This window comes from Xenopus laevis, chromosome 2S, assembly GCF_017654675.1.
Source record: "Xenopus laevis strain J_2021 chromosome 2S, Xenopus_laevis_v10.1, whole genome shotgun sequence".
In the NCBI taxonomy this organism is placed as follows: Eukaryota; Metazoa; Chordata; class Amphibia; order Anura; family Pipidae; genus Xenopus; species Xenopus laevis.
The window spans coordinates 36,800,593-36,825,942 of NC_054374.1; the positions used below are offsets into that span (position 1 = coordinate 36,800,593).

A 25,350-nucleotide genomic window follows, 5' to 3' on the forward strand; every position below is an offset into this window, starting at 1 on the left:
GAAACTCTCAATATATAAATTAGATAAAGCCATAGGCAAATAAAAATGAAGTGTTTTTCAAAGCAAATATACTATATTTATAAATAGTATGGATTTGTTCGCTTTCCTTAAAAATGGTGTGAAAAGGAAGAGGTTTATAAATAAGCAACTTGTATTTAGTGTAACTATGCTTTTTACTTTTAGTAAAAAGAGGTGACTGGTACTTTACCCTTGGTGGAGTATTCGAGTATCCTAGCACCTTGCTTCCATCCAAAGCCAATCAATGCAAAATTCCAAAGTGTAGGTGTGGATACAAAATAGCGCAGAGGTTCTGCTGCAAAAGGTGCCTTTATTCACAAACACGACATGTTTTGAGCTCTTGCTCTTTATCAAGTGCTTTTTACTATTCCTATTCCTATACTATATCCTATTCCATCCCTCAAATCAGAACAATCTGAATCTTAATCTTTACCATGATTCCCGTCAAATAATGGTCTTTTAGGTGGAAACCCAGAGGGACAGAATAAAGTGTGTTTACACTGGAAACAGGAGTAATGGCAAAAGCCATATGAAAAACATTGAAGCAAATTGGAAAGAGGCAGAGACAGTGTGGGCAGAAATGAAAGTGACCCAAGAGAAACAAATCAGAGAAAACACATGGATCAGTTGGACACATTAAAAAAAACATCAGTGCCAGCCTACCGCTTCCAGCTCCTGGTTTCTTAACCTGAATCGCTCCCTTTGACTGGATATGATGGACAAGAGAGAGTCCATTTGGCCTTCAGGAAGTGCAGGACTTGCAGTGTTTGCAGGATAACCTAAAATGACAATATCATTGTTTAAACTGTATCACTGACATACATATATATATATATATATATATATATATATATATATATATATATATATATATATAGCATGCTTATGTTTAGGGACGGCTGTGCCGCGAAACGCGTTAAGTAATCCCATGCAGTGTGTCTTTTAAACATGGCTGAATAAAGATTTTGCATTTTGTGCGGCTTGGGAAGCTGAGGGAATCCAGCACCAGGTCATATACTTACAGGCGGCCAGGTATGTGCGGTGAGTCAGAGCGGTTACATTTATCAAGTTTCTAATTGCTTATATTTTTTTTCTCTGGATTATATGGAAAAATACTCAGGTTTTAAAAGCTCCTTTCTATTGCCACAGAATTTATTTCCCTTTTTCTGGCTTACTATACCATATATACCAGTGATCCCCAACCAGTAGCTCGTGAGCAACATGTTGCTCTCCAACCCCTTGGATGTTTCTCTCCGTGGCATCAAAGCAGGTGCTTATTTTTGAATTCCAGGCTTGGATGAGAGTTTTAATTGCATAAAAACAGAGTATAGTGCCAAGTAGACTGCCAGTCCACATAGGTGCTACCAAATAGCCAATCACAGCCCTTATTTGGCACCCCAAGGGACTTTTTTTCATGCTTGTGTTGTTCCCCAACTCTTTTTATATTTGATTGTGGCTCACGGATAAAAAAGGTTGGGGACCCCTGATATACACCCTTGATGCTCTCTCTTAGTGCTGGAGTTTGACTACTGAATTATTTCACAGAGGATTTTGGGAGATCCTTTGACTCCGCCTACAGACATATATTTGTACCTTTTTGTTTGGTAGAAACATCTGGTACATAGAAGCTATGGGAAGTTCTATCATATACTTGACAGTAGGATGCTCCATGATATATGCTAGCAAGAAATAACTTATGTATCATATTAGATGTCATTGGCATAGAAAAAAGCCAATACACTTAACATCCAGTTATCTAATTTATTATGAGTTTACCAGCGGGCAATGGAAATCTGAAGAAGTATTTCATTATATCCACTCCAAGGCCCTATTGCAGAACAATTCCAGATGTGCATCTTATTAGGTATGGGATTCATTATACTGGTATCCTGAACACATTTTTACATATATATATAATATGTTGCTTGTTATGATTTGTATTTGTTGACCTCTGGGAAAGATGTTAAAATTATTTGCTTGGGATTGTCAGCTAGTCCTTATGCTCTGATCTTTATAAAAATCAGTAGGGAGAATAACTGTTTCCACAATTTTTTTGTAAAGATGGCAGGCTTAATATTCTCATAGCATTACAGATATCGCTCAGTGACCTGTACCATTGATCTGAGACCCCTCCCATACTCAACATATCATCATCTTCATTACCATAAAATAGAGCAGTTGCTTCTTTGATGGGCTCTGGGATCTTCTCCATAGTTTCAATATCGGCGCCCTGATCAACACAAACAGAAAGAATAAAATAAGTCAGTCCTCATTTACTGACAATATAAATTTGCTAGTATTAATTTCCTACGGTTAGTTTGATGGAACTCTATGGGGGTTATTTACTAAACTCCGGTCTGGATTTTTGGTGCAAAACTCAAATTTATTGGGATCTGATGCTGCAAAAAGTCCACATCAGAAAATCCGCCATCTCAGCTGAAGTCAATGGGAGAAGTCCCTATCCTATTTGGAAGTTTCTGTGGTCTGTGCTGGAATTAGCCCGAAAATCCGACTATTTCGGGCAAAAATAGGAATATTTTTTACTTTTTTGGAAATAGCCTGAAAAAAATCATACAATTCGGGAAAAACCTCCAAATAATTGCACGATTTGGGTTTTTCGCTCCGATTCGATTAAATTGTGCTTTTTTAATAATAAATAAGGTCAATTCATGGATTCTAGTTTTGGTTGGACTTTTTGTATCCATATTGGCCATACATTTTAAAGGGTACTGGACTAATATTTGCTAATCTAGGGTTGAGATAGGAAAAATAATGAGAACACCAATGGACATAAAATTGTTTCAGTTTAATGACCCAATGAAATTCACAATGGAAAACTATTAAACATGTTCTGTGAGTTTTTGAAGGGATCTTGCACAATAACTTATAAAGGAAAGTATCAATTTTTTATTTTTCATGGGAAATCAATCTGAAGACTCTAAAAGGAAGCAGATTTCATTAAATTCAGTATGACTATGGTTTTACTATCATTTTTATGCACATGGTAGGCCCCCAGCCCATTTTCCCAAAACTCATGCAGTATGGTAACTCCTCTTGTGCGCCATACGGCATGCCATTATTTCTACTGTTTTCTTTATAGTATTTATTATTACTCAAGCCATTTCCTATACAATATGGAATCCCTCTGACAACTGCCCATGCATTGAGTCACGTCTTAATTTTTTTTAAGAGTATACAATACCTACAACAAAATCCCTATAAACTTTGCCATATCGCCATGATATATCATTGGTTCTTGGGATATTTCCATTCAGCCCCCCCCGGAAGTCTAAGCTTGGGTCAGGGCCGCCCTAAATTTATAACAAGGTCACAGGTATAAGAAAATAGAGACGTATAGGTCATTCAGCCAGAGGTCCAAGAATATCCAACACAACCAAATACATTTTCACCCCACATCTCACTCTGTATGACCTCCAAGCTGGGCTTTCAAGCGTGTTCAGGAGAGAAAATAGGCAGTTTTCCCATATCTTACTTATGAGTCTTATTTGATAGTGATCCAAGCCCCCAGTTTGGAATCCACTGCCATATAGTATTGGATATCTACACTAGTTCCTCAAGCAGGATACAATAACAAAGGCAACTTCATTCAGTGAACCACAGAACAAACCCTCCATTCAGTAGTTGCTCATTGGCCAGTTCCCCAGTTTGATGTAACTCCAACAATTACACAGACAAAATGTTGACCCTTGAACATTTTCCTATAAAGCATTGCATATCTGTGACTGCTACTCTTACAGTATGCCATATATACAACTCCTTATTCTATATGTGGTACGGCTAATTTCTTCTTGACCCTGTGTTCAAAGAAATTCTTTTGTGGGCACTTTATAAAAACATGTGTGCGTAAAGCAGCAGTATATTGGACAGAAGTTGTTCATTACATTAACGGATGCCTATCCCTTCCTGGAATCAGGTCTCCCAAGATCTGCTTAATAGGCATAATAGATGAGTAAATACCTCTGCAAAAATCTAGAACACTATGATGCCCCATCATGTTCTAAGCAAAGAAGTTAGTAATTATGAAATGGATAGCCCCAATTCTCCTAAATACTCCAACAATGGGTTGAGTTAATAAAAGTTACACTGCCTTTAATCAAACATAAAATGCTCGGGGAACACCAGCAACATTTTTAGAAAATATGAGAACCATGGTTAGATGGCATCCCCAATAGATTGTACTCTATCATCATCATTTATTTATATAGTACTCTATGTATAATTTGAACCCTGATAATTAGATGCTCTGTGCCTCCCTCTGATTTGTGACAGTTACTATTGATTTGTGAACAACTGTACCCAGTCTTGTAAGTGCCAAGCATGATTGTTTATCTTTCATTCCTTTTTCTTGTTTTGTTTAAATGCAAAATAAAAACCTTTAAAAACAAAAAAATAACAAAAACTGGTGTATGCACAACAAAATTCTGCATAAATTGTGCGCACTGCAATTTTGTGTTTGCTGGCCTCAAAATTTGTTTGTGTGAACGAACGCACAGCTTAAAGGAACAGTGGGTACCTCTAACATACTTATACAGTGAATAGCTTCTCATAAAGTCCCATACATACACCAATCATCCTGCAATACATCACACCTTCCACAAATATACTACTGTGCCTCCAACATCTTACCATACAGCCTATCCCAGAGATTATCCCATAATGTAAGACTAATTAGTTGAAATAGTTCCCAATGCCCACTTCTACTATTAAAGCCGTTGTTCAGGTGATACCTCTGCATCAAGTCGTTGTGTAGCAGACAGGGACTGAATGGTGCTGACATCATGTTCCAACTTGCTTATGAGATCTTTTTGTTCAGACATTGTAGTCACAGCTTCAGTGATCTGCACTTGGAGTTCTGAAGAGCGACCTGAGAAAAAAAGAGACATTAGATTTAGTGTTATTAATTGTTTGAACTGATTGACACAAAAAATATCAGACAATGGCATTTTATTTTAAATTTTGTCACCACAAAATGGCAGAGCATTATATTAAAGGGATACTTGCAGAGGGAAAAAAAATTCAAAACACATCAGTTAATAGTGCTGCTCCAGATGACTTCTGCACTGAAATCCATTTCTCAAAAGAGCAAACAGATTTTTTTTTTATTTCATTTTGAAATCTGACATGGGGCTAGACATATTTTCAGTTTCACAGCTGCCCCAAGTCATCTGACTTGTGCTCTCTGATAAACCAGTCACTCTTTACTACTGTTCTGCAAGTTGGAGTGATATCACCCGCTCCCCCCCCGCCAGCCTAACAACAGAACAATGGGAAGGTAACCAGATAGCAGCTCCCTAACACAAGATAACAGCTACCTGATAGAACAGCACTCAATAGTAAAATCCAGGTCCCACTGCGACAGCAGGCCCGGACTGGCAATCTGTGGGTTCTGGCAAATGCCAGAGGGGCTGCTGTATGGTTCAATAGAAAGGTACCATATAGTTGGCTGGTAGGGGGCTGTTTGGGCTGGTGGTGGGCTGTTTGGGCCTCTGTGTACTTGGAATGACAGGGCCTATTTTGACTCCCAGTCCAGGCCTGTGCGACACATTCAGTTACATTGAGTAGGAGAAACAACAGCCTGCCAGAAAGCAGTTTCATCCTAAAGTTATGGCTCTTTCTGAAAGCACATGACCAGGCAAAATGACCTGATATGGCGCCTACACACCAATATTACAACTAAAAAAAAATACACTTGCAGGTTCGGGAATGACATTTTATATTGTAGAGTGAATTATTTGCAGTGTAAACAGTAGGGATGTAGCGAACGTCGGAAAAAATGTTCGCGGACATGTTCGCGAACGTCCGGACAAAAATGCGAACGGTTCGCGAACGTTGCGAACCCCATAGACTTCAATGGGAAGGCGAATTTTAAAAGCTAGAAAAGACATTTCTGGCCAGAAAAATGATTTTAAAGTTGTTTAAAGGGTGCAACGACCTGGACAGTGGCATGCCAGAGGGGGATCAAGGGCAAATATGTTTCTAAAAAATCCATTGTTGACACAGCGCTGCGTTTTGTGCTGTAAAGGGCAGAAATCACACTACGTCACTCAGGTGGTGTTTCTGGAGACGGTATTATTATTGATATTTAGACAGAATGTGAAAAAGCTCACACAGCTAGGTGGCAGTGGTTTGAAGAACAGATGCAGATGAGAGATCAGCAGCAGGACAGACAGCTGTCCACAGCAGCTACATACAGAGCACTGCAGTAGAAGGTAGATTACTAGCCAGCAAAGCTACCTAACCTAAAATGTCCCTCAAATCCCTGCAGAGTTCTGTCCCTACAATACAGAGCAGTATCAAGTAGATTACTAGCCAGCAAAGTTACTATCAACTGTCCCTCAAATCACTAACAGCTCTCTCCCTACACTAGCTCTTCCAAGCACACACAGGCAGAATGAAAAAACGCTGCAGGGCTTCAGTTTATATATGGAAGGGGAGTGGTCCAGGGGGTGTGGGGGTGGTCCAGGAGGGAGAGCTTCCTGATTGGCTGCCATGTATCTGCTGGTCTGGGGGAGAAATGGCAAAAAAAAGCGCCAGCTAAGGCGAACCCAAATTGGCGAACGTTGCGTTACGTTCGCGAACATTCGGCGGACGCGAACGGTCGATGTTCAAGTTCGCCGGCGAACAGTCCGCGACATCCCTAGTAAACAGTGTAATTTAGAAATTAAAACTACATCATAAAAATCATGACAGAATCCCTTTAACAACTATGGGGCTCTTTGCTTTTGAATGACAGTCAACAATTGGATGTACTGGAAAGCCAAGTAATGATAACAGGAAACAATTTCAGGTTAAGACTTGACATAGCTTCCCGAAAATGCTAGAGAAATCGCAATGTATGCTCTTATGGATCTGGTGACGTCAGTATAGAAATGCTTAGAGCAAGAACGAGCTGCCATTGTCAGGGCTTTTGGGCCAATACTCAATAATGTAGCTGCATACTTTGTGATTACCATTAGTAAAAACAGAAAATTGCAGTGGAGAAAAACATTGATCTATTTGTATACTTTTGGATTCAGTGATCCAAACACAACAGAAATGTTGATACGTTTAAAGGGCATTTATCATTTGGATTTGTTCAGCCAGCACCTACAAACATTTTAGCAAAAAAAAGTCATATTTTATATGAGAAAGGTTTTTTTTCTGTAGATCTGTAGAGAGCCACGAACAACGTTCGCTACCTGTATCTGTCTGGTACTAAAACATTGTATAATACAGACCTTATATTTTAACATTGCCATATTTCAACTGGAATGGCTGCCCCCCCCCATGCCTAATAGAGGTATATTTATAAAAAGTGTAGCATATAAATCAATACATTATAGTTAAATGCATAAAAACTAATTTGGAATAGCAGCCATACTATACAGTGATTTGCATTGGCTTTAGATAACGAAGGGCACTGGATGATTTCATGAAGCAGCCAGGATCACATGTAATCCTCCTATATCAGGTCTGCCCAACTGGCGGGCCGCATCCAACCCACGACCCCCCTTGTGTGGCCCCCCACATGAAAGTCTACCTGCTGTGACTACTTACCTTGTGTAAATTTTAAAAGGTATCACTACTGAGATTAACTGGCCCCTGCATTGTTTATACATCTGTATTGTTCACACCCGTAACACCTCTATTGTCAGGGTCGGACTGGGCCGGTGGGCCCCACCGGCCACAATCCACGATTTACAGGCTCCTTCCTGCCACGACCGCTCGAAAAATGTAGCGCCTGTGCACAAGCGCTCGGCGGAGCAGCGGCATTGGGGGGTGATGTGCACACAGTCTGTGGTGCGGTGGTGGTGTAGTGGGGGCCCTGGACAACAGCCCTGGGCCCCCAGTCCGACCCTGTCTATTGTTCACACCTCAGACCCAGACTTAAAGTCCCCACATTATCCACCTGTTCACACCTATGGCAAACGGATGAAGGAGCACCAGCATTGTGTCACTGTAGTTGTTCTGACAGGTTTCCCTGTCTCCTGCTGTATTATGTCTGCCTTATGCTCCCTTTGTGTGCCATAATCTGCCTGCCCTAGGCTCCCTGTGCAATGTAAGCCTGGCAGGGGTTTGTTCTGGGGGTTTGTTAGCATTTGGAAATTGTTTATAGGGCTCCTAATGGGTTTAATCCTTTTAGGGGGGTGCTTTATTATCCACAGGGGAGGAGGAGGCATATGGATTTCAGGCAATGTTTTTATAGGACTTACATTTTTCATTTATCAGTGATATCCCTGCAGTGAGCACCAACCATTAATTATTTTGGTGTGCTATTAATGTGGACATGATCTTAAAAGTTCTTGTGGTAACAAAGAGTGGCAACGTTTCGGGCCTCACAGGGCCCTGTCAGGCCCAAAACGTTGCCACTTTTGTCTGCTCATAAGTTTTGGGCCAATAAAATCACCTGCGGAGAAGCAATTCACTTCAGTGCGTCGCAGTTTATTGGACTATTGCATTGTGTGGCACTAGGCATTAGCATGTATCCTTTTCTCTTCTTGTGTAAGCAAATTGTTTATATATTGTTGATTCGATTGTGGGTTTGCAAAATCCAAAACAGAGGCGTACATTGATGTAACATCATTAACCTGCGTTCCTACAACTTTGTTGGTAGCTGCATGGAAAATTCAAGATAAAAAGAAAACAAAGACCCAGGTTAAATTCTGGATTGTTTTAGTTCCTGGGTGCTCCCTTTATCATTGGTCCCCAACCTCTCTTACCTGTGAGTCACATCCAAATGTAGAAAGATTTGGGGAGTAACATCTTAAAAAAAAGTCAATGGGTTGTCATATAAGGGCTGTGATTGGCTATAGGAGGATCTGTTAGGCAGTAGATAGGGTTTTTATGCAACCAAAAGTTGCCTCCAAGGCTGGAATATAATTGCTGATTTCACCAGTTGTTGACACTGCTTGAAGGCTTTACTCTGCAATTGTGAAATTTGTGAATAAAAAAACATGGCAATTTAGGTCCAAACTTTTCTATCTAGTGCAACTTCTAATTTATTTGGGTATCTACAATGGGAAACCTTGGGGACTGAGATAGAATTCCAAAGGAAGTAACCACGTGTTATTGCAAAAGGAAAGCCTAGAGATTACAAAGTACATTTCCAAAGGAGTTGAAGAACCGGATCTTTTTGCATTTGAACAGAGCGGCTGTTTTGGCTCTCTTTTTAAGCCATGTCAAATGGCATATTTATCTTTATAAATGTACAAAACAATGTATTTTGCGGATTTCTTTTAAAAATTGTATGCCAGTGATTTCTTACTGCTAATAGTACTTTTTAAAACATTATATTTTAATACAACATAGTGCTACTGAATTTGATTGGCTGTTTCTGATGATTGATGCTTGTATAACAGAGGTCACACAACTATAAGGTCAACCTCTGGTTTTTGTAGGTTATGCTATATCAAATTTATGGGCCACCATTACAATGCAGGGCCAAAGAAACTCAATTTTGACTGAGACAGTGAATATATAACAATATTGGTAAGGGACCCGTTATCCAGAATGCTTGGGACCAGGGGTTTTCTGGATAACAGATCTTTCCATAATTTGGATCTCCACAATTTGTCTACTAAAAATAATTTAAATATTACATAAATCCAATTGGATTATTTGGTATTTTATAAGGATTAATTATACCTTAATCAGAATCAAATACAAGATACTGTTTTATTATTGCAGAGAAAAGAAAATCTTGTTTAAAAATTTGAATTATTTGTTTAAAATGGAGTCTATGGGGCAAATTTACTGAAGGGCGAAGTGGCTAACGCTAGCGAAAATTCTGGCGTAAATTCGCTAGCAAAGTGGACCTACTCTAGCGCTACTTCGCACCCTTATGACAGGCGAAGTTGTGCTATGGCGAACTAATTCACTAACTTGCGCATTTTACTGAACGTTACCTCTTGCGCCAGACTTGCCTTCGCCACCTCAGACCAGGCAAAGTGCAATAGAGTAGATAGGGATTGCTTCAAAAAAGGTTGAAATTTATTCGAAGTCCCAAAAAATGCTGGTGGCTATAGGCTGAAAAAGATCGTAAATTTTTTTTGGGGTACCCTCCTTCCCCCCTACATTTCCTAACATATGGCACTCAACTATACAGTGGGCTCATGTATAGGGCAAAATAACAACGCTATTTTATTTTATGAAGCTTTCGCAGGCTTGTGTAGTGTAATGTATTTGCTGCTACATATACGTCCATTGTACTTTAACTTGGCGCCGTATGCAAATTAGGCGTCGCTAGCGTAACTTCGCTTTGCTTGACAAATTAACGCTAGTACAACTTCGCTACCTTTCGCCTCCCTGAGCACAACTGCAGATTTTAGTGAATTAGCTGCGCCCTGGCGAAACTTCGCCTGGTGAAGTGCGGCGAAGGCGGCACAACTTCGAAGGTAAGTAAATTTACCCCTATAGGTGACAGCCTTCCCATAATCCCAAATTTAACATGGTAGGTTCCCGGATAACAGATCCTATACCTGTACACGTAAGAGATCCTGGTGACACTTAAATGTAAACATAATGGATAAACAGCCTCACTGTAGGGACCACCCACACATATTGAATTGGATACCACTGCCTCTTGTTTTCTATAGTTGATATACTTGCCCAGAATCTGAAGATTAAAGCAGGAATATAATCGCCAATCTTCACATTTTTCCCATAAAAAGAAGTGTTAAATCTAATCTGCTTGTACAGCACAGATACCGAAAATTTATTTTTCTTTTTACAGTAAAATATGCAATATTACAGTCAATTTGTATCTTGTTTACAGAGTGCATGTGGGATCAGGTCCTGCATACTACACCTATAGATCAGGTTAGGACCCACGCAACTTATTTTTACTAAATCTGTTTTTTTTTAAGTCTTTGTTTTGGTAATAAAAAAACCCCCAAAAACTAACAAAACTTGATTCTGGCTAGTAGCAAATTTCATGGTCAAAAGTTAGTTTTGTCATAGGGGAGAATGATTTTTCTTTGTTCTCAAGAAAACGAAAACTGGTACAATCTAGATATTTTACCGGGAAGAACACTGAATTTACTTTCATTAATTTGTTAAATTAATAATGGTATTATGTCGACAATCACCATCTCTAGATTAAGAATTAAAACCCCTTGGTTGGTTTATACCCAAACAAAAGAAAGTCTTGAGAAGCACTTACAGTTGTGTTAAGAATAGTTATCAGTGATAAAAGCTCAAAATCCTTATATTAGCTTTTATTTCCATACACACAAATGCATTGGGAACACTGCACATTCTATTCCAAATCAAAACATGAAGAAAAATGTATCAAATTTTCTTTACAGAAAGTGAAGAAAAGGGAATATTAGGCTGTTCCACAAAATAGCAGTGTCTGCATTCTTCTTTACAAACTCAATCATTCACTGTATAAACTGAAAAATGTTTCATGATTTTGCTTTCCTTTGAATCCCTGAACTAATATTTAGTTGTATAATCAGTGTTTCTGAGAACTGCTGCACATCTGTGTTGTATGGAGTCCACCAACTTCTGGCACCTATTACATTCCACAATTCTTCTGCATATCTTGGTTTTGCCTCAGAAACAACATTTTTTATGTCACCCCACAAGTTTTCTATTTGATTAAGGTCCAGGGATTGGGCTGGCCACTCCATAATGGCAATCTTGTTGGTGTGGAACCAAGATGTTGCTGGTTTATTGGTGTGGTTGGGGTCGTTGTCCTATTGAAACAAACATTTCAAGGGCATTTCCTCTTCAGCATAAGGCAACATGACCTCTTCAAGTATTTTGATGAATTGAAACTGATCCATGATCCCTGGTATGTGATAAATAGGCCCAACACCATAGTATGAGAAACATCCCCATATCATGAAGCTTGTGCCACCATGTTTCATTTATTGTTTGGGGGACATCTGACAAACTGTCTGCAGCCCCTAGACACAAAAAGAACAATCTTGCTTTCAGACTACAAAATGTTGCATCATTTCTCTTTAGGACACTCAATAGAGCAGATTCACTAAAGTGCGAAGTGGCTGACGATAGCGTCATTTCAACAGAAACCCTATCCGCAGGGACATCGGCAATTCACTAACAGGTTTCCACCCTATCGCCAGATGACTTTTCGATCTGGCCAACGGTCGTTACTCCAAAAGTTCACTTAGATGCGAATTTTACTGAACGTTAATTTTTTCACCATAGTTTCCTTCGACAACTCAGACCAGGCGACCTGATAAAACGAAGCTACATCTTCCTCAATATTATGTCAGTGACATCATATCCTGTATGCCGGAAATGCATTAAAGTTGTAAAAAATGCTGGTGACTTTTCTTTTTATAAAGCAGGATTACCTTCCAAAGTCCAAATAATTAAAGATTTATATGTGAACAATTTTTTTTAAAACTAATTTGAGAGGCATGCCCCATTTGTTTAAGGGTGGGCTCATGTCTAGGGCATTAGAGGATCTCTTTTGTCTTTATTATGGCTCATTGGACATGTTTGAAAAAGAGGCCACTTCAAGTATTTGCACCAACATTACTAATAAAGATGTCCATACGACTTTTAGATACCCACCATATTTAAATGAACCTAAGCGCAAGAGTGCTATCGTAGTTTCACTAGACAGAAATGAACGCTAGAGAAAATTCGCTATGAAATTCTCGCCCAGCCGAAGTAACGCTAGCAAAAATTTGTGTTTGGCTGAAATGCAACTTCACATTTTAGTGAATTAGTGTAGTGGTAACGAATTTGCACCTTGTGAAGTTGCACAAGTTATGGCGAAGCGGCCGCTGGCGAAAATTCGCCCATTAGTGAATTTGTCCCAAATTAATAGTTTTTTCTTTTTTTTGTGAAGAAAAGGGTTGTAAATGCATTCTTAAATAGTCCAACCAAGTGGAGACTGTAGCATAACAATGTGTCTCATACAAATGCGTAACATTAAAAGCCATATATTCTAAAGCCATTTAAGATCTATTTACCGATTCATCTTCAAACATACAGTACACAGTATATAAAAGATCATAAAAGAACAAAGAAGCAGGAGAAGAAAAGAGAGAGAAGAGGAAAGAAAACTGTAACCAAGTATCTTGTTTCAGTCTGTGAAAGTAATGTAATTTATATGAGAAAGTGGTTCTTAAGGGGAACATATTTTATAATATTGCATAATAACAGTGATCCTTTGTTTCACTTCTAGTAGAGAGGGGATAATTTGTGACTTTCACAAATAAGGGCTACAGAGAGAAATTGGTTAACAAGTTTTTGTGTGTGCTTCGAATTTAGTGGGATTCCCAAAAAGAAGAGCGTGGATCTCCTTTTCAAGTGTCCTGCCCATTATCTGTCATATAAGGATCAGAATCTCATCTCAAAATATCTGAATCTGGGGGCAGGACCAAAGATATGCAGCAAGTCTCCAGTTTTCCATTTTCTTTAGCAGCTGATCATTTTCTGTACTTCTTTATATGTGTTCCCCTCTCCAATCCAATCAACTATTTAATCAAAGTACACTGTTCTTCTGTGCAAAGTCTGGAATGACCCATTTTTCTTCGATTTTCAGACAGAAATGCTCTATAACCAGCATGCACAACATTTAATGCCTTCCTTCCTTAAATAAGGGCCGTAATTGACACCTGTTTATTTACAGAATGAGTGAGCTCACTAATTGAACTCCACACTGCTATTATTTGGAACAAGCTATTGTTATTTTGAACAAGCCTCAATGATTAGACTGCTGGGTGTGTTGTTGTTCTATTACTCTACTTCACCTACTAGTAAACTATTTGCCATGTATGAATATCATTTCTACCAAAAACAGTGATAGATCAGGTTAGTGATGTCGGACTGCTATTATTCTGAACACAACTGTAAATACAACCTGTCACTCTGGAAGGAACATCTAGGGTTTCGAGATACAAGGGATGTGTATATGAGTCCATTTTAAATAAAGAAATCCTCCTTTTCTTTTGTCATTCTTAAGCATCTGTCCTACGGGACAACAGCTTTAATTTTTTTTTTATAACCTATGAATTGTCCTCTATTCTTAGGCCACAACAGCTAACCTGTAGTAGAAGTAGCACACAACACCATAAAAAGACTTTTTTAGACTGGTCAGATGCTTTATTTTCAAAGAGCTTGACTTTGCCATGTCAGCCAGAACTTATCACAGCCATTGAATGATGTTGATTGATCATGTAAAAGCTTCACAACCAACTTCACTCCTGAAATGCAAGAATGCCTTGCAACTGCTATTCATGGCTTCAGAAGGTGGAGATATTTCCAAGACTTCGAATAGAATTAGGGTAGGGGCACACCGGGCGATTCGGGGAGATTTAGTCTTTGTGGCGAACGACTTCCCTCTGTCTTGCGCCGGCTACAATGAAAATTTTCCTGCGCTAAAGCACATGTTGTGCTTGGTATTCCGAAGTCGCCCGAAGTTTCCTCGTGAGGCAACTTAGGGTGACTTTGGAAAGCGAAGCACGGCGTATGGCGATTTTTAATTATAGCCGGGGCAAGACAGAGGGAAGGCGTTCGCCAGGCAACTAAATCTCCCCGAATCGCATAATCAATTTAGGGACCTCTAACTGGCCCACATGACTTATAACAAATTGTCCAGATGTCAATAGGACAGCTTTGATTTTCTTGTCCAATTTTTCCGATATGACTGCTCGTATACCCATAGTCGTAAACTGATTCTCTGGCCCTAGGGCCAAAAATCGGTTTAAAGCCTGATATCATCCTCCTAAATTGGGCATATCGGGTAAAGGTCATTTGGCAACCTTACCAAAAGTGTGGATCTTATAATTTATGGCCACCATCAGTCTTGTCTTTCCACGGTCTATTTTAGCTGTGATTTGAACTCCAGCCATCAGGGTGCACTGCAGATCAGTATGACTCATATGACATCTTAAAATATTCTATGGCATGCACAAAGCTGAAATTAAGTTGTGGCAAGCTGCACATTTGCCCTGTAGGATCAAGGTTAACATCTAGTCTTAAATCATATACAAGAATGATAAGTTTTGAAGCAATTCAAACTGCAGGAAAACATTGGTTTTACAACTCCAAAGCCACCAGGGGAATTAAAAAAAGTGATGTAAAATGCAAGAAAAGTGTAAAATCAGGGTTTTTTAAAAGATAAAAATAAAAATGCAGTCATGTAAAATCAAATATATTTTCAATTATAGTATCCCATTAAGTACTCTAGAAGTCCCTCCAGCACTATTGCTTGAGACAGAACTGCATTTACAGCCCTTGGTGAAGAACGCACAGCTGCTGTGGGAGATACTAGCATGGCCTCCACAATACTATCCTTGAAGTGCAGTGACAGTATGCAGTGAGAGTATGAGAGCATGAGAGAAGTATATGCCAATGAGAAGTCAGATTCAGTTGCAAAAAAAAAAAAAATATTTTTATACTTGTGGCCAAAATAAATCGGCACCTTTGCACTTTTCAAATATTTGAAAAATTACTTTAAATAAATTCATCCAATGGAAGTTGATAAAAACAAGTTTCCACAATTTTAAGCTTAACTATTAATATTACAGAATGGTATTATTCCATTGAGAACTCAACATATCCTTTCAGATCAGAAAAAATGTGACAAAATTATTGGCCTTTGGAGACAATAAGTGAAACTGAGCATGTCCTATAGTCATGAGCTTTTTACATCTCTCTAATGAGAGGTTGTACCATTCTGCTTTTTGGAAACTCTCAGGGTGTCTTCTCTCAACTGCAGTTTTCATCTCTTTCCACAAATGTTCAACGGGATTTAGACTTGTAATTATTGCTGACCACTTAAAACAGTCCAGCATTTTGCCAGTGCCCTCAACTCATGTTCTCCAATGGAAATTCAGCTTTAGGACACTGGGTTTAAAGTAGATCTATACCCTAAAAATGAATATGGGTAGAAATGCCATATTTTATAAACTGATCTTTTTGAACCAGCCTAAACATTCAGCACCTCTATAGCAGTAATGATTCAGGCCTTCAAAGGAGTGACTGGGGTATATTTGGAAGTCCAACTCATAATGCAATTTCTGCCCTACTTCTTCAGTTAAGCTTTATTATTCTTTTAAAAAATATGCTCTAAAATGCCTGGAAAATCTCCTGCTTTCATGATGCCACGCACAGACTCAATCCACCTCTATTCTAGAGGCAGAAAATCAACTCCAAAAAATCAGCAAACCTCCTCCATGTTTGATTGTAGGGATGGTGTGCTTTTCTTTAAAGGTTTAATTTTCTTCCTCTATAAATGAAGAGCTGAAGCTTTACTTTCATCTGTCCACAGTTCATTATTCCAGAAGGATTTTGGCTTGTTCTAATGTGTTTCTGCTTACTCCAGTTAGACTTTCTTATGATTCTCTGTCAGCAGCAGTTGGTTCTTCATGGCTGTCCTATCATAGAGTGCCTTATCATTGAACTGCCAATGTATAGTACAAGTTGAAACTGTTGTAACTTTAGTCAGACTATAAGTTTAAATCTGTCTGGCGGATTCTACCGCCGCTATTAAACAGTACTGTGCCACAATTTAAACAGTACTTCACAGATAACTTCTTTTGAGTTCAGCAAAGACTGGTTATAGTAAGATAGGCCTTTAACGTCTTGATAATATTGCGAACAGTGAACAAACGGGGCATATTTATGAAGCCTCCATTTTTCTGGTCACATTTTTAGAGGGAAAAAAAACCGCAATTTTTTTTCAAGATTTATTATGCTCCAAAGCTGCTAAAAATCCAAATCTGAAAATACTCCAGTTAAAATCAAAATCTTATAAAAGTCAATGGCACATGCAGGCCCGGATTTGTGGAAAGGCCACCTAGGCCCGGGTCTAGGGTGGCAGGATTTAAGGAGGGCGGCATGCTGTCCAACCACACCCACATTGGTTCAAAAACACTAGGGATGCACTGTGCGTCAATCCCCATTGCTACAGTCCAGATGATGAAAATTTGCACAAATAAAGGAGAGGGACAGGGGCGACGAACGGCAGTGGGCCTAGGGGCGCCCACTATGTAAATCTGGCCCTGGGCACATATCCCTTTATCAATTTGAAGACATTTCTTGCCTTGATGTTTTTCAAGGGTTTGGGACTGGTTTTTGGTTGATAATCTGAAAATGTCATGTTTTCCCGGCATCAAATTGGAAAGTTGCCTTTTTCGAGCATCAAATTGAAAAAGTTGTATGATTAGATTTGACTCATGATTTTGTGATTACTTCTCCTTGCACATGCTTCTTCCATTCAGATTTATTGGTAAATTAAGGACAGGTTTGGGAGTTTTGTCAACTAATTTTTTTATATATAATAAGAAAAATTCGACTTTTAGTAAATAACCCCCTAAGGTCTCATGAGATGAACTTGTAGCCTTGAGATTGTCTGGTTTTTTTTTACAATTACAGTACAATGGAGCATTTGTGCACTTCCCTCCTTCTCTTTCTTTTCTCCATATTTAGTGTGGTGCACAGACACAATACAGAAGAAATAGAAATGTCTTTTCTCAATTGAAATTGGTTCAATAAATTAGAATCAGCTGCTTGAAATTCAAATATTTCTTACAAATGAAAAAAATGGACACTACAGTTGCCCATTCCATTCCGGGACTTCTCGGTGGAATGAGATGCAATTTAGCAATCATTTCCAGATTTTTTTTTTTTTTTGCATTGCTTTCAGACAAACGTAAACACTGTAGCATTGTTATTATTTAAAAATTATCTGGCAGTATTTGAAAAAAGTGCAAAGCTGACGATATTCGTGGACACAAGTGTATATCCAGATTTCACAATACATTTCAATGGATTTTTAATAGATAGAAAAAAAAGTAATTCTTATTCTAATGAATTTAGACCAGTATGTGCCAAATTTAATGAGGATCATGGCTAATATGAATGATGTATAAGCTCATGTGTTGCGCTATATAAAAGATAATCAGTGACATTTTTTAAGCATTACTTTGCATGTTTTTAACATATATCAAATATAAAACTGTATTTTACAAAACAGAGATACATGACAACAATTTCTAAATCAGAGAAAAGTATTAGAGTACAATGTGCTATAATGAAACTTAAATGAAACTTGTTTACTATTGAGGTCAAACATATTAAAATGACATATTCAAAAGCAGTTACTTACATCTTGCATTAACATGCCAGTTGCACCAAGGAAGACCTATATATTACACCAGATCTTATCAAGGTATATATATATATATATATATCATACATATAAATATCAATTGTCCCCATGTAACATGTAAAATGGTGTGCGAGCAGGTGCCACCACAATTCATACTAAATCATTTACTTAAAAAATTGCAGTAGAAGGAACATTGGAAGACATATACTGGTGCCTAGTACTTTTTCTTTAGTAGATGAAGTTCATAAGGTATAAAATTATTGCAAAAGACATTTGCTAAAACAATATTCATAATATTCACAGTATTTAAGCCATTGCTTCTCTTTTACAGGTGTTAAATATCACTAAACATAAACCCGAAGCATATATTATTTGGCATCAGTTGTGAACCATTGGTTTGTTTCTATGTTCTACATATTTACACAAAAAACAAAGGTTGTGTGAATCTCATGCATTTCATTACCATCTGAAGTTTGATACTGGAATATGAAGAAGATCATAGGTTAATGAAAAAGCCAAACATACTATAACACCATTAATTGTTTGCCAGACTCATATGTAAATGTTTGCTGTATATTTAAATAAAAAGGTTGAAATAAAGACAAACCACCAATCTCTGTGTTTGTATAAAAGATATTTACTTCAATTATCACACCTAGGGTGCTAGTGAATAATAATAATAATAATAATAATACATTGTGTGAGATTCATACAGTGATATTGCTTCTCCATATCATATAGGGACCGTTGTACAGTGCTGAGAACAAACATTATTATGGCTACCCAAACAAAGACTGAACAATGCCTTTTCTGCTGACGAGACATCAGTTCCCACTGGCGTCAGCCATAAAACTTGTTTAAACAAATACCAAGAAAGAAAAGGCTACAAATGAGGAATCATAGCAACACAACATGGGCTTCTCAAAGCTACGTGTACAAAATGAGACTTTTTTATTTTTTTTGGTCAGTTGGGTCTTTGTGAGGATTTTCTTTTTAAATATGTGATTGTGAATAACAAGCTTTATAAACATCTAAGACTTAATGTAATACAGCAAAAACATAAAATACTGCTAAAATGTCAGACACCACAATACACTGGGGGGATTGAGCTTATTCAAAAATTTCTCAGGAAACGAGAATGAAAAAGAGTACATCACGTCTAAGTTCATCTTGTGCTGTGTTAGTAGTCAGGGCATTCAAAAGCTGCACCCATCTTAATGGCAAGTAGTTATTGCACAAATATAGTTTGTTAACTTTATATTAAATAAACAGGGACATGAAGAAATGTTTTATTCCTCTCCTAATTAGAAGTTAAACATTGTCTTCTGGACATGCAACCTTCAGTCTGACCTAGCAAAACTGTGTGTATTACAGGAATATGAGAACTGAGAGCCGTGTTTATTAAAGCAGAACAACATAAAAACGTCATTAGTCCTCTAATTACTGAACTTGGGGTCCTGTTTCATTTTGAAGCAGAAATACAAAAAAAAGAAATAATACAGCTTTCTTCAAAGTAGGCATATTTAGCATTTATTTTCCACTTATTGTCCACATATTGTCAGCCTTAAAGGAGAATTCAACCCGTAACATAAAAAACCCTACCACCCTACACTACGTAGACCCCCCTCCTCCCCCCCAGCCTACCTGGTACAAGGGGCAAATGTCCCTAACTTTTTACTTACCCCTTGGTGCAGATTCTGTCCTCAGGAGTTCACATCCAACATCTTATTTTCTTCGTTAAACTTTGGAAGCAGACCGTCGTTTTAGGTACATGCGCAGTTGGAGTAATATTCCGATCCCAAACAACTGCGCATTCGCTGAAAGTCACGACAATTTCCAGAAATGCTTGTGACATTTTTCATGACTTTCGAAAATTTTCGTGACTTTCGGCGCATGACCGGAATATTACTCCAACTGCGCATGCACCGAAAACGACTGCCTGCTTCCGAAGTTTAACGAAGAAAAGAAGATGGCAGCCTTCAATTCCCGAGGACAAAATCTGCACTGAGGGGTAAGTAAAACGACCGGGTACCAGGTAAGCTGGGGGGGGGGAAGGATGGGGTCTACGTAGGGTAGGGCTTTTTTTTATGTTACGGGTTGAATTCTCCTTTAAAATGTTGCACTGTTTGAATGTGGAACAGTTTTTGGTGCAAGGCTGGATTTACTACCCTTGATGGGCCCCAAACAACTGCTTTGGGAGACACTAGGGAGCCCTGCACAGTAAGCTTACTGACTGGCTCGGGAACACTACTTTCATTCATTGGGTACTGTGGGAAGTGCGCAGTTCTTGGTAAATGGAAGGGGTCAGATGTTGAGTAAGACAGAAAGTGAGGGTGCACAGAATATGTTTAAATGCATAGACTGTATGTAGTTACACTATCAGTTAAGTATAACAGCGCAATGTGTAGAGAATATTCATTTTCTGTGTATAAATATCAGTAGAATCTGCCATAATGCTTGCCTCATGCGAGTCATTCTCTGAAGACAACAGTGAAAATATCAAAGGGTTAAAAACAATCCATGTAATTATGAGGTTTCATTTAATTTTATCTTTATCAAAATAGTCAGTGTAGGTTTTAGGTTGATGTACAAAGTGACTTGGATATCAGCATTTGTAGCATAAGTATTTCTGGGCACCGCCATACTACTTGTTCAAGAAAATGGTGTTTGTGTTTATAAATGCCTGTCTCTTGTTCTATGGCACTGGAAAAAGGCTGGTGCTTTCAAAACTTTTGACCAGTGTAACCCTTTTGTTTTGTTTTTTTACTTACAGAAACTATTGTAAGATATATAAAGAACCAGTCTGTAACATGTACGTGCAAGTAGTTTTGTTGTTATTGCAATCAAGCTGGTCAAGACCAGCAATATGGCAGCTCTTACAGTAGAATCTACGAATGAAGATACACAATATGGTCGAGAAGTGTTCTGTAAAGAAATTTCATAGTAAAAGAATTTCATAGTATTAAAAAGCTGTGTTCAGGGCTAGATTTAAAGCCGGGGAGAGAATTATAAGGGCTCGTGGACAGAAAATGCCCTTGGTATAATGAGAAATTATATGTTATAATTAAAATAGGCATGTTTTTGTATTTAGGTTAGGTAAGGGCATCCTTTAACCCGGTTAAAGCTGTTTACTGAACTACAACTACCAGTATTCAATGAAAACCTTAAGTTAGGAAAGTACAGTAACAGCTGGATAGTTACAAGTTGCACTCCATGGATACATACATGCACCAGCTTCTTTTTTTTTTTTTGCATAAAACTGAAGCCTCTCATCTGCACCTTGTTTGAATGAATTGTATAATTATCCTGTAATCCTGCTTCAAAACTGAAAAAAAAAAGAAATGCCTATTGTTCTGTGATGTTATGCGCAGTACCAGCAGATATTGCAAAGGGCCACTATTCCCTAGGTTTATATTTTTGCTATGGGTTTTAATGGAACTATAATAGCTCAATGTGTATATTCCTTTTGCTTCATGTCCCATGAGCTTCTGTGAGGTTATGACTGGCTCAGTTTGGATTTTAACCTTGTCATTGTCCCTCTGCAACAAACTCTCCTTTCTTAGGCTTTTTATTGTGATCTATCCCTTCATGTGAAGCCAAAAGGGATATTGCCTAATCATCCAGGAGCCTCCTAGATATCCATGGGATCAGGCCAACCAAAATAGAATTCTCCATAGCAAAGACAAACTTTTTTCCCCCCGACGGTATGGGAATTTAGGGTATAGTGCCTCTTATACCCCATTTATTTCAACAAATGAAACAACACTTATATATTGTGAAATGGAATACACTTGGGAATCAAGAAAAGAAGTGCTATTTCCCACTGAGAAACCTTAAAATATACAAAATGTCAAGGTTCTTCTAAAAGGATCCACATTGTATCATATTCCTGTTATCTGCATTAATGCCAGCCCTGAACGTGTAACTAAGTATTCTAGAATGAACACTGCAATCATAAACTGAGCAACTCAAAAAAAAAAAAAGACTCCAGGAGGCAATAGGCAAGGGAAAGCAAATTAAAAAATAGTTTCTTTACCAAATGTGCTACAGAGTAATCCTTGTGTCTCTGTACAAGCCAGTATGATATATGTTTTTTCTATACACAGCTGCTTATATTGCTGGTTATATCACGTTAAGGAGGGTGTAAGCTCTCTGATATCTGAACATTTTCTAAATAAGGGCTGTGGTTGGCTATATGGCTACTGGGGGCTGTTTTTGGCAGTAAACACGTTCAAAAACAAGCACCTGCTTGGGACCACCATCAAAGGGTTGAAAAGCAATATGTTGCTTATGAACTGCTGGTTGGGGATCCCTGTTTTAGACCATGGATGTACAAAGTGTAATTCTATAGCTGCTGGTAAAGGGCATTGCCCATCACCCTCAGCTGGAAACAAGTAGCTTTAGTCCAGCAATAACTATAGGGTCAGCATTTTGGACATCTTGAGTTTATCAGTTGAAATTCGCTATTGAAATATTTGACACGTTTTAACGAATACGAAGAATTCTTAAAACATGATAAGTATTAGGAATCAATGTGTTAAGGCACATTTTTATGTAGTGATCCATAATATGGTCCTAGCGGCTACTGCTGTTGGGCTGACAGAGACATAGATGGATGGATTGAATGCAGGGAAGAACATTGATATGCTGCTTTCCATAATAAACAATGATCCAAAATACCCTTGGCCTCAGGTTGTTTATTTCCCCTTTTAACTCTCCAGAGTGTTTGGGTCAATAAAATAACCCTGCAAAAGAGTGACAAGAGGGGAAACTAGATGGGCTTCAATTGGTCTTTTTCTGAGGAAGGTTTTTAATAAAGAGCATCAGAATTTGGGCATCATATGATGATACACTGCAAAATGTTTTACATTTTTTTATGGAACGCAATTCATTAGAATCTGGGGTAATTAATAAAAGGCATAAAGTTTTCACCAGATCCAGTCACCCATAGCAACCAATCAGAACCTAGAATGTAGTGGTCAGCTGACAGAAAGCTAGTATCTGGTTGGATGCTATAAGTTATAATTCCAGATGTTAAACTGTTACTTTATTTATATTAGCCCAAATATTATTTCAGCTGTAGTAAACACAATGTTTTACAACATTATAATACTTCTATACATTTCTACAACCAAACTATGTAGGTTGGAACTTTAGTGGAACTTGTACTATTTTCACTTTGGGATGTGTTTATACATATAATACATATTTATATGAAAAACTGGTGTTGTGTGCTGTATTCTGATGTTATTTTACAAACCCTTCTCATTATAAATGTAATGATTTAGTAACAGTGACTGTAATTAAAAATCGTTGTCACCTAAGATTGAGTGGGTAAAAAACATTAGAAAAAATGTCAATGATTTTCATTTTAAAGCGCGTCTTACGTTATATACTAAATATTTTTTTGGGTGTCCACCAGGATTTTCTTGCCAAACTATGTAGGTTGGAACTTTAGTGGAACTTGTACTATTTTCTCTTTGCTATTTAATAATAAAATTACAGGGACAGATGCCTAAAAATGACTAAGGTTGGGATGTGTTTATACATATAATACATATTTATATGAAAAACTGGTGTTGTGTGCTGTATTCTGATGTTCTTTTACAAACCCTTCTCATTATAAATGTAATGATTTAGTAACAGTGATTGTAATTAAAAATCGTTTTCACCTAAGATTGAGTGGGTAAAAAACATTAAAAAAAACATGTCAATGATTTTCATTTTAAAGCGCGTCTTACGTTATATACTAAATATTTTTTTGGGTGTCCACCAAGATTTTCTGCCAGCTCTAAGGGGCCATAAATCAGTGTACTTTTTGGCAAAACTTTTTTTTTTTTACTCTGGCTCAAAGTTAAATCTAATATAGGCAATATCAAAAATACATATCAAAAACAAACCATTCACAAATAAACTACCAATTATTTTGCAATGGTGTACAGGTTTTTTTTTAAAATTTGATCAATAACAGTTTTTAAATCAATTGCATTTTAGGTTTAGTGATCGCATAACAGAATTAACTAGAGGAGTACCACTATAAAGGACAAAGAAAGGCTTGGTGCACTTGGGGGTGCCAAATGTTAGGAACCCCCAAGTGATTGTATTTACTTACCTGAAACCCGGGCCGGTGCTCCTATCAGCAGAAAATTGCACCAGCCTGGGGTTATACCAGTGGGCACCATGGAGCGATCCACTTCCGTCTTCCTTTTTCTTCACACGGCTGCGCATGTGCAGTAGAATGAAAAGCCAAACTTTAACGTAAAAGTCGGCTATTTTGTTCAACTGCGCATGTGTTTGCCCCGAGAAATTTGAAGAAAGAAGAAGACGGAAGTGGATCGATCCATGGTGCTCACTGGTATACCCCGGCCGGTGCAGTTTTCTGCTGATAGGAGCACCGGCCCGGGGTTTCAGGTAAGTCAATACTATCACTTGGGGGTGCCTAACATTTGGCACCCCCAAGTGCACCAAGCCTTTCCTTCCCCTTTAAGTCAAGTTTTGAAAACTGTTACCGTGTAAAATGTGAATATATTGCATTTTAGTTTACCTTCCATTAGTTGTGTAGTTCCAATAAAAAGTTTTCAATTAATGTAGTGTAGATTACATAAGTAGGTAGGTAGGTAGGTTTCATTGCTTCCTTGAAAATTCTCATGGTCTGTCAAGTGTGTGTCTGCATTTATTTGGCAAAAACTAGGAAAAGTAACTTACATTCTAAAGGAAACAAATGCCATTATAATGCACTCAATGTTTCAACACTTTACACAAGTGATTTTCCATGCGACTGCTCTATGGATTTATTGCCACAAATTCTCTTGGTAAAAGGGTTTAAGGATGTGAATAGGTAGGAGGTGAATAGGTGGCCACAGTTAGCTTTGGTCAGGTTCCAGATGCTGAAGCTGGTAGAAGAGTGAAATCCCAAAGAAATCAACTACAGGATTTCGCAGGAAGGTTCACTTTAATAGGCAGTGTTTAATCTACTATGTTTGCAAAATACAGAAGGACTGTAATCCCTCCAGTGTTACTAGTGAGTGTCCCAGAAAATGCTGCCTGTATTCCTCTTCCATGAAAAGGCTCAGCTAAGACCATTACTTGAATTCCATTTAAAACTTTGATCTTGTCCTGGTATTAGTCAGAAATAAGTAGCAGTTACAAAATTGCATGTTCCATGCAAAAAAAGTAATTCAGTAATGTCTTTTCTAATAACAAATGTCAACAACTATGTGTCAGCTATATTT

General features: G+C 38.0%; 1 protein-coding gene across 1 annotated transcript in view; it reads right to left on the bottom strand.

Moving 5' to 3' along the window:
- Positions 1-25,350, bottom strand: part of cux1.S (cut like homeobox 1 S homeolog) — a 249,974-nt gene that overhangs the window by 18,058 nt on the left and 206,566 nt on the right. The window contains exons 15-17 of the mRNA XM_018249101.2: positions 4,767-4,903; positions 2,182-2,248; positions 682-797 (exon numbers count right to left, since the gene is read on the bottom strand). Of these exons, the coding sequence (XP_018104590.1) occupies positions 682-797; positions 2,182-2,248; positions 4,767-4,903 (320 nt within the window). The remainder of the gene's footprint in view (positions 1-681; positions 798-2,181; positions 2,249-4,766; positions 4,904-25,350) is intronic.